The sequence below is a fragment of the Martes martes genome (assembly GCF_963455335.1).
Source record: "Martes martes genome assembly, chromosome: 3".
NCBI lineage: Eukaryota > Metazoa > Chordata > Mammalia > Carnivora > Mustelidae > Martes > Martes martes.
Genome location: NC_137890.1, coordinates 177,424,990 through 177,440,300, shown reverse-complemented (window position 1 = coordinate 177,440,300; position 15,311 = coordinate 177,424,990). Strand labels below are relative to the sequence as shown.

Below are 15,311 nucleotides of genomic sequence, written 5' to 3'. Positions count from 1 at the left end.
ATCATGCTATACCCATTATCTGGATGAACTGTAGTTTATTCAGCCACTCTCCTATGTAAACTGTTTCCAGTATTTTGCAGCTACAAACAGTGCTACCGTGAATAACCTTATGTATGTATTTTTGTACTGTAGTAAGTATATCTTAAGGATATATTCCTGGAAGTAAGATTGCTGTGTAAAGATGTAGTTTTGTTACATGTCACCAAATTCATTCCATAAGGGTTGTGCCAATTTCATACTCAAAACAGTGAGAGTGTCTGTTTTCTCACAGTTTTGCTAAGAGAGTGTATTGTTGAACTTTTTTTATTTTTTACTTTTTACCAGTCTGAGAGTTGAAAAGCTTAAAATCAGGTTTTTGATATTTATTTATTTACTCATTCATTCATTCATTCATTTATTTTTGCCTAAATTTTTACGAGTTCTTTATATAACAAGGCTATTGACCTTTTATCTGTAATATATGTAAACATTTTCTCCTAGTATCGTTAATCATTTTTAACTTTTTTTGTGTGTTTTTTGCCCTGCAGAAGGATTCTTTTAGTCAGTGTTAATCTCTGCTTACACCTGTATTTCCAATCACAGCCTTCCTTTTCATTCATATTAAAGAGAAATTCATTTCTTTTTTTTTTTTTTAGTCCTTGTATGATTTCATTTTGACATTTAGATCTCTCATCCATGTATGGTCTATTCTTCTTATATTTTAAGCTGCTGTCCTGGGCACCTGGGTGGCTCAGTCGGTTAAGACTCCAACTCTTTTTTTTTTTTTTTTTAAGATTTTATTTATTTCTTTGATAAACAGAGATTGCAACTAGTCAGAGAGGCAGGCAGGGAGAGAGGAGGAAGCAGGCTCCCTGCTGAGCAGAGAGCCCGATGCGGGGCTCAATCCCAGGACCCTGGGATCATGACCCGAGCCAAAGGCAGAGGCCCCATCCCACTGAGCCACCCAGGCGCCCCAAGACTCCAACTCTTGATTTCAGCTCAGGTCATGATCTCAAGGATCGCGAGATTGAGCCCTACATGGGGCTCCACACTGAGCACTGAGTGTGCTTGTCTCTCTCCCTCTGCTCCTTTCCCCACCCACAGGCCTGCTCTCTCTCTCTCTCTCTTTCTCAAATGAATAAATAAATACAATCTTTTAACTGCTGTTCTAAGTATTAGCAGCTTTCTGCCCATTTTCTTTTGCTATTATGTATATTTAGCCAGTAAATGTTATTTTCATTTTGATTAATGTAGATTTCTATTTTTCTAGGAAAATTTTGAATGACTTATCTTCAGATGCACCAGGAGTGCCAAGGATTGAAGAAGAGAAGTCTGAAGAGGAGACTTCAGCACCTGCCATCACCACTGTAACGGTGCCAACTCCAATTTACCAAACTAGCAGCGGACAGTATAGTGAGTAAAAGATATTTCTGCTTTGGAAAATGAGATTAAAAAAAAAAAACAAAAAAAACTAATGGCTGCATTCTCCTTAAAGGAATCCTACAAGTGCCAGCCTTTTCTCAATTTTGGATGCCATTATTATATTTCCTTTACTGTTCAGTATGCAAAGTTCTGTAACAGAAGTATTTTCTTTTCTTCAGGGTTTTTGTTGGTATTGCTCAAGCATGTTAGCCCTTTAGGTGGTCCTTTGTTTTGCACAGATGCCAGGAGAGTCTTGGAAGTTTTTTGAACCTCTGCCTAAAACTCTAGATTTTAGTCCTTGTGTAATATATGATGCTAATAAAGGGAATACTTTTTCAGATAAGATAGATAACCATTCTGTGGTTATGTTTAAGGACAAAAATGGTCTCACTATTCATCTATTTTATTAATTCATCTTCCCTTCTAAAGGTAGCATTTTATAGTCATATTTAATGTTTTCTGGTGGTGGTTGAGAGGCTTGGTCGCAGTCTACCAGCACATTCAATTATTCTTTTTTAATATAAAATGTAATGTAGTGAATTATGGTAACATACACAAGGACTGCTGAAATTGGCTCACACAAAGTCAAGGTTTTTTTGTGTGTGTGCAAAATTAATCAAAGTCTCCATTTCTGTCCTATACTTAGGTCTCTCTTATCTTTCACCCAAATCTGTTAACAGTCTTTCCACTTCTGCTTTTGCTTGATCAGAGGCATTTGTGTGAATGGTATGTTTTTCTATCTGTTCCCAATACCTTTTGACTCCCAGAGTGCCTCTTATATAGATTTCTTCATTTTGATTTATTCATTAAATCCAGTACTTCCCATTATGTAGTTTTCCCCCTTTTTCCTCCTTACTACAAATTAAATGTACACATTGACACTCCCTTGTTGCATTAATTTTCTAATACCCTGGGGTGGTCTGTGTCAGGAATATGTGTAAAAGTTTGACTCCCAAGTTAATAGTTTTCACAGTACAGCTCAACCTTGGTTTAACCATAACTAATTTGCTTTCTAACTATATTAAAAACAGATTTCCAAGTACCAGATTTTTTAGCTCTTCCAAAGCTGAAACTGTGGAAAGTGAGCAGAAGGATGGCATTTTTGACTAACCTTCCTGTCCACTCTGTGCTTACTGGAGTTTAGTCCCCTTTTTCCTTCTTGAGTTCTTTGTTGACAGAGATAAACAGGTACTATCTATGGACACAGATGTATGTATTTTTAGCCCTATATCCAGATAATTTGAGTTATTCCAGAGGTATGCATACTGAGACATTGATACATGAACTTTACTTTTCCCCTGCCTCAAGAGAAACCTGAGGGATACAGCGTACTTCTGTTAGTGACAGTGATTCAGTGATTGTAGGGATTCTTGCTTGCAGGAGAAAGCATGCTCTTTTAGAAATAGGCATATCAGAATCTCAAATAGGGAAATGAAGTTAGAACTGTGTATATTTAATTTGACGCACCACTCTCTTCCAGGAACTAAAAATTGCTGGTTTTAAAAGGTTAATACTTCAGCTTTTTTAAGCTTTATTACATTATCTATATCCCTTATTTACATAGAGCCTTGACAGAATTGATGTAGCATGTTCTTGATTGTCATTAAGAATCATTCTAATGAAAAGAAAAAACAATCTAATGACTACTTAAATATATACATCATTGTACATTCCTCTTTTTTTTTTTTTCTAAGATTTTTATTTTAGAGAGAGACACAGCAAGAGGGGGAACACAAGCAGGGGGAGTGGGAGAGGGAGAAGCAGGCTCCCCGCTGAGCGGGAAACCCGATGTAGGGCTCGATCCCAGGAGACTGGGATCATGACCTGAGCCGAAGTCAGATGCTTAATGACTGAGCCCCCAGGCGCCCCTCTATATTTCTTAATTTATAATCCTTTTCATCTCTCCCTCGTAGTTAAAAGTTTAGTATATATCCATTCTTTTTCATTCTGTTTATACATAAATATATTACCATGTATTTTGATACAAGTGAGACCTACATTATTTATATACTACAGACAAATGTATATATACAGATATATACAATTTAACAGCTATCTTGTGTTTCGCTGTATAAATATAACTTTTAGAAATGAAATCTTGCCATTTGCAACAACGTGGTTGGAACTAGAGGGTATTATGCTTAGCGAAATAAGTCAATCAGAGAAAGACAATATCATATGATCTCCCTGATTTGAGGAAGTTGAGAGGCAACGTGGGGGGTTTGGGGGTAGGAAAAGAATAAATGAAACAAGATGGGATTGGGAGGGAGACAAACCATAAGAGACTCTTAATCTCACAAAACAAACTGAGGGTTGCCAGGGGGAGGGGTGTAGGGAGAGGGAGGTGGGGTTATGAACATTGGGGAAGGTATGTGCTATGGTGAGTGCTGTGAAGTGTGTAAACCTGGTGATTCACAGACCTGTACCCCTGGGGCTAATAATACATTATATGTTAATAAAAAATTAAAAATTAATAAAATAAATATAACTTTCATTTAAACATCCCCCCCTTTAATATTCCCTCCCCACCCCACATACACTGATGAACATTTAAGGCATTTCTACTGTTTCAAGCACTGTGATAGGAACATTCTTATATATGTCGTAGGGTCTCAGTGGGATAGGATTCAGAGAGTGGAATTGTTGAATCAAAGCACATCCTGCCCAATTTCCCTTCCCAGTGTCTGCACCAGTTTGTATTCCTTTCATAAACTGGTTATTTTTTTTACATTTTAAATGCTGTTAGTAGTTTTATCTATTACTTGGTTTACTATTCCTAATAAAGTCTTATTCGAGAAATTCTGTTCTAAGGTAGAAACACATGTGTCTATCATTTTGAACTTGAATTTTTTGTTTCGCTAAATACAAGTGTAACCCATGATGTTTTCCTCTTTACTTTGGCTATTCAGAATCTTGGCTAAGTTCATGTTTAATTGTATTCTCTTCTAGATTTTCTGATAGAATCTCTGTGGTTAGAGACACATCAGTTACTTGACTTCTAGCTTCCTCCTCTTATTTTAATGCATTTAGTTTTATTGAAAGACCTCTCAAATCCTTTTGGAATAATCAAGTATATAAATATGTATTATAGGGAAAAACATATCTGATAGGATCAGACTTCCATTTTCAAAATACTTTCACCTATATTATCTCATTTAATTTTTATAGTTGTATTTAGTGCCTAGAACCGGGTATTTTTATTTTTATAGAAGAGATAACAGATTCAAATAACAATTTAGTGATAGAATCTGGACTAGAATCCAGGTCTGATACCTAGTTTCCTACTTCTTTTCTCCCTTGAGTTTATTGTTATATAACCAAGAAGAAAGCTATGTATGTTAAGTGCAGTAGAATTTGCTTATTAACTCTATATGAGAAATTGTGTTTTAATTCTGTTAATCTTCTGATTCCTTCAAGTTACCTGCAATATTAATCTCAGAATAGTTCTTATATATTCCTTTTTAGTTGTCGAAGATAAGTAAAACTTATGGGAATGGCTAAAGTGAATAGATTGTATATGCCAGTATCTTAATTTCCATAGGTATCATTTGTCATTTGTAAATCAAATCATATTTATTTACTGTTACAATTTCTTGACCAAACAGTAGATAATCAATTTTCTTTATATAGGCGACTCAGGATATTAGTTGCCTAGAGCTGACTAACAAATGATCCCAAATAATTCCCTTCTAACAAACTAAAAAAAAAAAAAGGAACATGAGTAAGTCACACGTTTGTTGATTTATTTAGCTAAAATCCATTATGCAATTTTATATGTAATATTGTGATTTTTAGACCTCTTTCCAGAAAACTTTTAATAGGGAGAGTGTCTAGAGAGAATCCAACTGCCTGTCTTGATGGTAGTATCTGAAGGATTGCTTTATTCAAATAAAATAATAACCTACTTCTTTCTATTAACTTTTTCCATGTACTGTAGCATAAAGGTGAATTCATTTTTTTAATAAAGTGAAATATCTTTTAGTGTGAGCCAAAGTAGATTACTTCATAAGAGATGAATGATGTATGATTAATTAGTGAATAATCAAAGGATCCTGTATGAGAATGCATGGATATGTAATTTACAGTTTATGCATTGCTAGCCGAGTTAGAGAACAGAATGCACTACTGAACTGTTTTTATTTAATTATGCATTAAAATAACCATTTATTGGGTGCCCATTACTGCCCATTTCTGTGCTAAGTATGTGAAAGTAGAGAAGAAAAGTCACATTTCCTGCCTTCAAGAAATTTATTTGCTAGTGGAACAGCGAATATTAAACAATTAAAATATGGCCTAAGTAAGACTAGAATAAAGGAAGTATGGATCACAGCGTGGTGCCTCTTCTGAACCAAACAACTTTGAAAGGAATTTAACATCTCATTTTTTTTAATTGTTAATGGGTATTATTTTAAATTATAATACAGTTCATAGAGTGCATTTGTATTATAGCAATTGGAGTGGGTTTCCAGAGCAGAAAGTTACCTGAGTATACCAAGTGTTTCTTGCCAGTGTTATTTGTTATAATAACTTCTCCTTGATTATTTCTTACACATTATTCTACTTTGAATTTAGTGTGTTGTAAGTCTTACATGGCATTAATTAAACTGATAACAATAAAATCCATTGGGTTTTAGTTGCCATTACCCAGGGAGGAGCAATACAACTGGCTAACAATGGTACCGATGGGGTACAGGGCCTGCAGACATTAACCATGACCAATGCAGCCGCCACTCAGCCGGGTACTACCATCCTACAGTACGCACAGACCACTGATGGACAGCAGATCTTAGTGCCCAGCAACCAAGTCGTCGTTCAAGGTAAGAGAATTCAGAATTCACAAGTGTGGTAAATTCTTTGAAAGGTTAAAATTTTTATAAACTCAGAAAAAGTAAGTATGATACTGCCAAGCACTATGAAAATGTAGTTAATTTTTTTAATTATAGATAATGTTCTCCATGAACTCTTCCATTATTCCAGTTGGACCCAAATGTCATGGCATAAAAACAACTGTTTTCTCTTTTAAAAATATAACATCTTTAACACTTTCAGCATTTGGGGATAGGAGAAACAGGGTAGGTTACAGGGCAAGACAGTGAAATCAGGAGTTAGGAAAGCTAGATTCTGGATCTAACTGCATAGATTTGCTATGTGATCATGAGTAAGAATCACCTCTGTGCCTCTTTTTTTTTTTTTTTTTTTTAATGTGTCAAATAAAGAGTTATACTAAATCAGTGGTAAGAACCTCTGGAGGTTCTGGCTGCGTGACTGGCTCAGTTGGTGCATGCAACTCTTGATCCTGGGGCTGAATTCAAGCCTTACATTGGGTATAGAGCTTACTTTCAAAAAGAAACCCTTGAAGGTTCAAAATTCTGTTTTTCTGGTTTTTGCTCAGAAAATTTACATCCTCATTTCTAAGATCATCATTTTTTATTTCAAATGAAAACAGTATGTTCTGAAAAATCTTATACCAGTATGCATGTCTGCTGGTCTGTGGAGAAAAAGTAGTAGTTAAATCCTTGATGAACTATAGAAATAGCTTTTTTCTGTTTTATTTATTTATTTTTTTTATTTAATTTTCTTGCTTCAGGAACCTTTATGGATAGGCGTTGACCATTTTTCTTTGAATCCATTTGAATATTTTTTTCCATTTGAATATTTTAAGAATATAATTTATGCCAGATTGAAATTTGCATATTGAGGAAATAATGTTAAAATCTGTATCTAAAAATATTTTTATTAATAATAATATATTTTGCCTCTGTTAAATAATGACCATTGTACCCCTTCAGCATGGATGATAATTTTTTAATAATCCTAAAACACCAACTAGAGAGTCATCATTTATTTTTAAAGGCCCTAATGTATTTACAGAACATATTCTGTTACTAAACAAATAATATTTGAAGAAGATAATATTTTGTTTATTAATGGGAGTAAAACACCTTTTCACTTTACATGCAGGTACTCAAAAATTGTAAAGCAGGATGTCAGTGAATTTGAATTCTGAACGTCAGTTTGAAGATGGTAACATGTTTAGTATATAAATCTTTTCCACCCAAACCACACATTTTAATTGATATTAATAACAAATATGGATAATTTTATAAAGACCTTCAAATTCTCTCAGATAATTTTAGGTTCTTTATTCTTACTAAGCTGTTTTTAGAAGCAGTTTGACAGATAATGATTGTGTTTCTTTTTACAAGTGATGGATCACTTAGAAAAAAACTTCAATTTATTTAGCAATTAGCATTTACATTAAAACAAGTAATATAATTGACATCAAGTGTACACTTTTTCATACTTTCAGTTTTGTTTCAATTAGAAATTTATAATAGTTGACCATAATGCTTTATTTTCTCTCCCATTTTGCTATTTTATGAAAAATCATGGTCGTTTTTATGTCGTGGCAAGAGTCTACTTGAAATTTTTTAATATGAATTTACCAATATCAAAGGAAGACATTGAGGAGTATACTCTATCTAGGAAGATCATCCAAGCTGTGCCCTACTTACCTTTTAGACTTAAGGTTGGTAAGCATGTTAACAACAGAATAGAACTACATTCCAATGAAAGATAAATACAAGACCCGGCAGACCTAGGTTAAGGCTCTTTCACCCAAGTGTCTATACTAATAAATATATTAAACTGAAAATTATTTGTCAGTAATGACCCAAAGAGTACTGATTCTTTCAGTGTTTTAGTTAGAATCATGTTCCTTTTTTTCCCTTTCCATCCAAAATGTATGTTTAAATTGATGATTGACACACGTAGTTTTACTGAGTCATATGCTTCTGTGTCTTATGCCATGTTCACTGTTTTTCTTTTCAGCTGCCTCTGGAGATGTACAGACATACCAGATTCGCACAGCACCCACTAGCACCATCGCCCCTGGAGTTGTTATGGCATCCTCCCCAGCACTTCCTACACAGCCTGCTGAAGAAGCAGCACGAAAGAGAGAGGTTCGCCTAATGAAGAACAGGTACATACATTGCATTTACTTAGATTGTGGTAGGTCATGTCATCTTCAGATTCTGTCAGACATGAATTTGATAATTGGATCTTTGCAATGAATTTTTTTCCGGTAGAATTGATGGATCTGTTAAAACTTTTTTAATAAGCTGCACTTATGAAATGGCTAATGGGATTATGGGTCAAATCTTTATTTTTTTAAGATTTTACTTATTTATTTGACAGCACAAGCAGGGGGAGAGGGAGAGGGAGAAGCAGCCCCACCCCGTCACTAAGCAGGGAGCCCGATGTGGGGCTCAATCCCAGAACCCCAGAATCATGACCTGAGCCGAAGGCAGACGCTTAACCCACGGATCCACCCAGGAGCCCCATGGGTCAATCTGTAATTATAGTTTTCTTTTGTGTAATTTTTCCATGAAAGATTTAATACACAACTCTGTTATATTTTCACTATGCTCTAACCAGCAGCCTAGATTATTTAAATACTGTTTCTTTTCATGAATAGTATTGTTCAAGAAGATCAAGAGTTTCAGGTATGTATATTAATATTAAATGTTTCATTTATGTTAAGTTTATTTAAAAGGAAGGAAATATGATGGCCAGTCCATATTTTAATGAATATTATCTTCACTCAAAATTGACAATTTAGTACCTAAAGAGTCTTCAAAAATAGATTAAATCTAAGATTACCTTGTTCTTAGACAAAATCTTAAAATAGAGTTAGTCTTCAACAATGAAAATGCTACACAACAAAATCTATGAAGTGTGGGTAAAGTAATTCTCATAAAGTAATTTATAGCTGTAAGTGGTTTTGTCATCTAAAAAAATAGTAAGGGGCGCCTAGATGGGTGAGTAGGTTAAACATCCGACTCTTATCTTGGCTCAGGTCATGAGCTCAGGGTTGTGAGATCGAGCCCCAGGTTGGGCTTCTAAAACTGGGTGTGGAGCCTGCTTAAGATTTTCTCTTTCTCTTTCTTTCCTCTCTCTGCCCCTCCCCCCAAAAAAACAATAAAATGCTTTTATTTTATTTACTTTAGTATTTTTATTTAGTTTAGGATTTAAATATTTAACTGAGGATTTAAAATGGAAATGACTTAAGACAAACCATAGAAAATGAAAATAAAGGTTTATAAAGATAAAATTTGAAATTGGTGAAAATATTCTTCTGTTCTTTTTTTTTTTTTTTTAAGATTTTATTTATTTATTTGACAGGCAGTGATCACAAGTAGGCAGAGAGGCAGGCAGAGAGTGAGAGGGAGAAGCCGGCTCCCTGCTGAGCAGAGAGCCCGATGTGGGGCTCTATCCCAGGACCCTGAGGTCATGACCTGAGCGGAAGGCAGAGGCTTAACCCACTGAGCCACCCAGGTGCCCCTCCTTTGTTCTTGACCCCAAGATTTTTCAAACACTGCCATAAAGTAAAAGAAACATAGCGATTGAATTTAGACAGTCTGGATTCATGTCCTGGATCTACTCTTCTTGCTGTGACTTTGAAAGAACATACTAACCCCCTCTAAACCTCCTTTTTCTTTGAAAAAAAGATTCTGCCACCCATCCAAATGGCTGTTCTATGGGACAAATATCATTCCTCTCAAAGCACTTTAACTGTAGTGCTCTATTGAAGTGTTTGTTTTTATGAAGTTTCATATTTCCACTCAGCTCAACCTCTTTTGTCCCTAAAATACCTAGCTGTTATAGAGTATCAGTAAATGACATCTAAGCTATGGTAAATGGCAGGACTTTTTCTGGAATATTAGGAAAAGGGTTGGAAATAAGCCAAGTAGCTTATTTTATTTGTGCTCTATCAATCCAAGATTTTCCTTAGGTGTAGTAATAGCAATAAACAGAAGCATCAAAAGCTGCATTCATTTAAATGTATTCTAAATTATACATTAAATGTTGTATTTAAATCTTTTCAGCTTTAAAATGTTTGTAAAGAAATGTTTAACCCTTTCTAAAATTAGAAGCAAGTCCGATTAAGAAGTCTTAAGTAAAGGCCAGGTTTTAAAACTTAAGACAGTTGCACTTACTAAATAAACCAGTTCTAAGTAAGACACAGCAAAGCAATCAGATGAAAAAAAAGCCTTCTTGATTATAAAAACAGCAGAAGGACTTTATGCTGTGTCCTTGTAGTTGCCTCTGTGGGACAGAAACATCGCCCCCCCCCCTTTAAAGATTTATTTATCCATTTCAGAGAGTGAGTGTGAGTGGGGGGAGGGACAGATGGAGAAGATCTTCAAGCAGACTTCCCATGACACGAGATCGTGACCTGAGCTGAAACCCAGAGTCGGTCATTCAACCAACCGAGCCACACACAAGTGCCCCAGCGACGTTTCCCCTTATACAGAAAAGACCAAGAGGTGGTATAATTAGTGGGTGGGTGAGGAGGCGGCACTATGGCTTCTTGTCAGCTCTGTTGTATGGAGAAGAGAGCTGCCCATTTATGAACACTTGTTCATTTGTCTAGCAAACCAAATTTCCTTTTTTCTTTATTTTTTTAGTTTATGTATCTCCCCACCCACTATATACATATATTCCAAGTTAGGAACAGGGCTCACAAAGCTACAGTTCCTAACAACCTTTGCTAGTCTGAAATCTTTAGCATGGACTCTTTAATAAAATACTTTTGCTTGGATTTAGTTTTAAGGAAATTTCCCATTGACTCTGCTATTGTTCCCTTTTCCCTTTATTCCCACGTTACTACTGCTTCCTCTTTTCCAACTTCGTTCATTAGAATCTGGCTTCTGTGCTCACCATAGTACTCTTAATATCTTTAAAAAATACAGATTCCCTTGCACTTGGCAATCTGGTATTCTCTTTTTATTTCATTTTACTTTTGTGGAATTTTTGACACTTTTTTTTTTTTAAGATTTTATGTATTTATTTGACAGGAAGACACAACGAGAGAGGGAACACAAGCAGGGAGAATGAGAGAGGGAGAAGCAGGCCTCCTGCGGAGCAAGGAGCCTGATGTGGGGCTTGATCCCAGGACCCTGGGATCATGACCTGAGCCGAAGGCAGATGCTTAATGACTGAGCCACCCAGGTGTCCCATATTTGACACTTTTGACTTATTCTCCTGAACTCTGATTTATTCTGGTTTTCCGACTACTTTTGAAGTTTTCTCTTAGAATGTTCATTCATAACCATGTATTTCAGGCATCAGCTATATGCTGACACCTTCTAATTCTAAATGCTGGCTTTGACCTTTTTCCTGAGATACTATTTACTAAGGGCCAATTTATGCTAGACATCACACGTAGTTTCTTTACATATTTTATATTGCCTACAATGAGGGAGAAGCTTATCTCCGTTTTATAGAGGCGCTATAGTTCAGAATGAAGTTAAATATCTTGCCAAAGGTCACACCTTTAAGGAATTAGGTACGGGGGTGCCTGGCTGGCTCAGTCAGTAGAGCCTATGACTCTTGATCTTGGGGTTATGAGTTTGAGCCCCACGTTGTAGATGCTACTTAAAAATAAAATCTTTGAAATTTTCGTTTAAATTGGTAGACCTGAGGCTTGAGCCTGTGTCTGGGGCCAAAGCCCCGTCTACATGTTAATTCTGAGATCTCAGTATACTGCTCTCTTCTGCTGTACTTCTCAAACCAGAGCTTATGACAGTGTGCTGGAGATAATGTAGCCTCAAGAGGCAAACATGGAATGCTTTCCTCGAATGTTTATCTTGCTCAAAAATTAGAAATATTTTTAAGGTAAGAGACTTAAAAGAAGTTCACACCAGCAGTGGTTGCTTTGGGCTGTGTCCCCAGAATCCCCATTTTCGTTTCCTCTGCCATTAGGGGTACACTTCAGTAGAAAAATTAGGGGATCACTCTCCTCCTGAACATACTCACTAGGATGAATGTCCCTTGTATGTACCTCAAACACAGCCTATCTTAAACTGAAATTTGATGAAAAAAGTTATGATCCCCAAATTCTACACTGTTCAAATTACCATTTACTCAGAAATGAAGTGATAAGGGGTCTAAAAAGAAAGGATAGATGGTTGTTATATTAATTTTTGTTGCTGTAGTAACAACAGAAACCTCAAAATCTATGTCTTAGAACAACAAAATTTCTTCCTCACATTACATTTGACAGCTGCAAGCCAGCTGCTGTGTCTTCCACATGCTCCCAGCTACAGGAGGAGCACCTTTTTTGAGACATGTCATTTTTGTAGCAAAGGAAAAAAGGCAGTGTTTCTTTAAATCCTCTGCTTGATGGTGATGAACATCATGTCCACTTATGTACCACTGGCCAAAGTACAGACAAGGAGAAGCCCAGTGTCAGTGGAGTGGGAACGTGTGCTCTTCCCACGGGGAAGGTGGAATAAAAAATTACGGAGTTAATGGAGTCTGCATCCTGTCTAACAATTTTAGAATGCAGTGTTTTAATAGATTTCCTAAAGGCAAAATAATAGATGTAAATGTTAGGTGGGTTTGACTGTATGAAAATATAAAACCTTTGTTTAGCCAAGAAAAAGATAAAGTAGCAAAGCAAACAACAAGCTAGACACATTTAACAAGTCAGAAGACTAATAATGAGTTAAGGATATGAATAGACAGATTCATAGATACTTGGCTTCCCATTAAGTATAGTTTATTTACATATATGTTTAACTCTAGTATACATTTAAAATAGTTACAAAATTGCTAACTTGTATACCTGTGAGAAACAAATTTACCAAATACAATACAGTGTTTATGTACGGTTCTTTTTTGTTTTTTAGCCTTGAAGTACCAGTGAAAGTACTGTTTTCCAGGCTGTTTAGGTCTGTTCCTTTTCCCCCCCAGAAGATTAAGATTATATCACACACTTGTAGTATGAGATATTCATCGCCATCTTCATTCAATTCTGGGATTGCGTGTTGTTTACTATAAAAAGTATAAAAGTTCTATAGTTCTTTTGGTTTTGACAGTTGTATGGTGCCATGTTTCTACCCTCACAGTGCCTTACAAAACAGTACCACCATCCTAGAATGAATCTCTTTGATACCCCATGGGTAGTCTGCTTCCCGGACTCTGGAAGCACTGAACTGTTTTCTGTCCTTAGGATTTTGCCTTTTCCGGAATCTCATATAATCAGAAACATACAGTATATGTAGCCTTTAGGGTCTGGCTTCTTTCACTTAGCAAAATGCATTCAAGATTTATTGATAGTGTTACATGGATCAGTATTTGGTTTTATCCCTAGTATTCCATTATACACATATCCTGTGGTTTATTTGTCTGTTGACCTTGATGTTCATCATAGTTTCCAGTTTGGGAGGATTATCAATGAAGTTACTATAAACATACACAGGAGTTAGTATGAACTTTCAGTTCACTTGAATAAATACGTAGGAGTGGGCTGGCCAGGTAGAATGGTAAGCATATATTTAACTTCATAAGAAATGGCTAAATTGTTTTCCAGAGTGGCTGGTGTTACAATTTATGTTTTACATTTAGGTCTATGATCCCTTTTGAATTAACTTTTATATACGATGTGAGGTGTGTCATGGTTCATATTTTTTGTGTATGGATATATATTTGCTTCAGCATATTTGTTAAAAAGATTATCCTTTACTGAATTGCCATTGCACTTTTGTCAAAAGTCATTTAACTATATTTGTGTGCGTATGTTTCTGGCTAGCTTGTTTCATGGGTCTTTGTGTTTATCCTTTAGCCAATACTATACTGTCTTGATTACTGCAGCATCTTAGTAAGTTTTAAATTTGACAGTGTGAGTCCTCCAACTTTGCTCTTTTGCAAAATTGTTTTGGCTGTACTGGTTCCTTTGCATTTTCATATGAATTTTAGAATTGGTTTGTTGATGTCTATAAGAAAGTTTTCTGGGATTTTGATTAGGGTTTTGTTGAGTTTATAAATCAAATTGAGGAGAATTAATATCTTAAAAGAATACTGAGTATTCCATTCTGGGAACACAATGTTCTTTCCATTTTTTAGCATATAGATTCCATACATTTTTTGTTAGATTTATATCTAAACACTTCTGGGCTTTTGGTTGTGGTTTTCTTGGGTGGTGGGGGCACTATTTAATAGGGATTTCATTCCTGATAGTGAGAATTTGTGGCCTTTCTCTCTCTTACTTAGTCTGGCTAGAAGTTTAAAAATTATTTAAAACAGACTGTGTGGATTTGACCCATGCGTCATAGATGGCTAAACCTTGTCTAACCCACGTAAAAGACCAAATAAAAAACCAAGACCTAACTATATGCTATTTATAAGAATCTCACTTCAATATCAAGCATAAATTAGAAGGAAGGGAGTAAAAAAGAACAATATGTAAAGATAAAAGGATTGTTTCTCTAAAAAAACATAGTAATTTTACATGTATATGCTCCTAATAGCTTTAACATAAATGAGGCCAAATGTGATGAAACTAAACAGAGAATTGAATAGTTGAAAACTTCAGGGCAGCCCTCGCAGGTCTCCTCCCTCTTCAGGAGCTTTGTACTATCACTTCACCATTGCTCAATAAACCTTGCTTTGCTGCCCACCAAAAAAAAAAAAAAACTTCAGCATTCTTTTCTGAATGATGAAAGAAGATAGAGACAACCTGAATGACAATCAACTAACTTTACCTATTTGGCATTTTAATGACACTTGTTAATTTAAGAGAATAGAAATAATAGAATATGCTCTTGGCCCATAAAGCACCCAGGAAAATCCCCAGTTGTGTGGAAATTAAGTATCAAACATTTCTAAGTCTATAGGTCAAAAAGGATGTTTCAAAGGAAGTATCTTTAACTTAGTGCAAATTGAAATACAACAGAAATTTGTGGGAGTTCAATCAGTGCTTAGAGGGAAATTAATACCATTAAATACTTAATGTTAGAAAACAAAGTCTTAAATCAGTCATCTATGTCAGGGGTTAGCAAACTATACCTCATTGTCTGTTTTTTATAAACAAAGTTTTACTGGAACATAGCCGTGCTCATTCA

At 35.5% G+C, this 15,311-nt stretch overlaps 1 protein-coding gene across 3 annotated transcripts in view; it reads left to right on the top strand.

Moving 5' to 3' along the window:
* CREB1 (cAMP responsive element binding protein 1) overlaps positions 1–15,311 on the top strand; it is a 61,793-nt gene that overhangs the window by 35,019 nt on the left and 11,463 nt on the right. For all 3 annotated transcript variants that reach the window (XR_013966550.1, XM_080798505.1, XM_080798504.1), the window contains 3 exons: positions 1,250–1,392; positions 6,036–6,218; positions 8,233–8,383. Coding sequence is in view for 2 of the 3 variants with exons in the window: in XM_080798505.1 (XP_080654631.1) it covers positions 1,250–1,392; positions 6,036–6,218; positions 8,233–8,383 (477 nt within the window). In the remaining variant the exon portion in view is untranslated. The remainder of the gene's footprint in view (positions 1–1,249; positions 1,393–6,035; positions 6,219–8,232; positions 8,384–15,311) is intronic.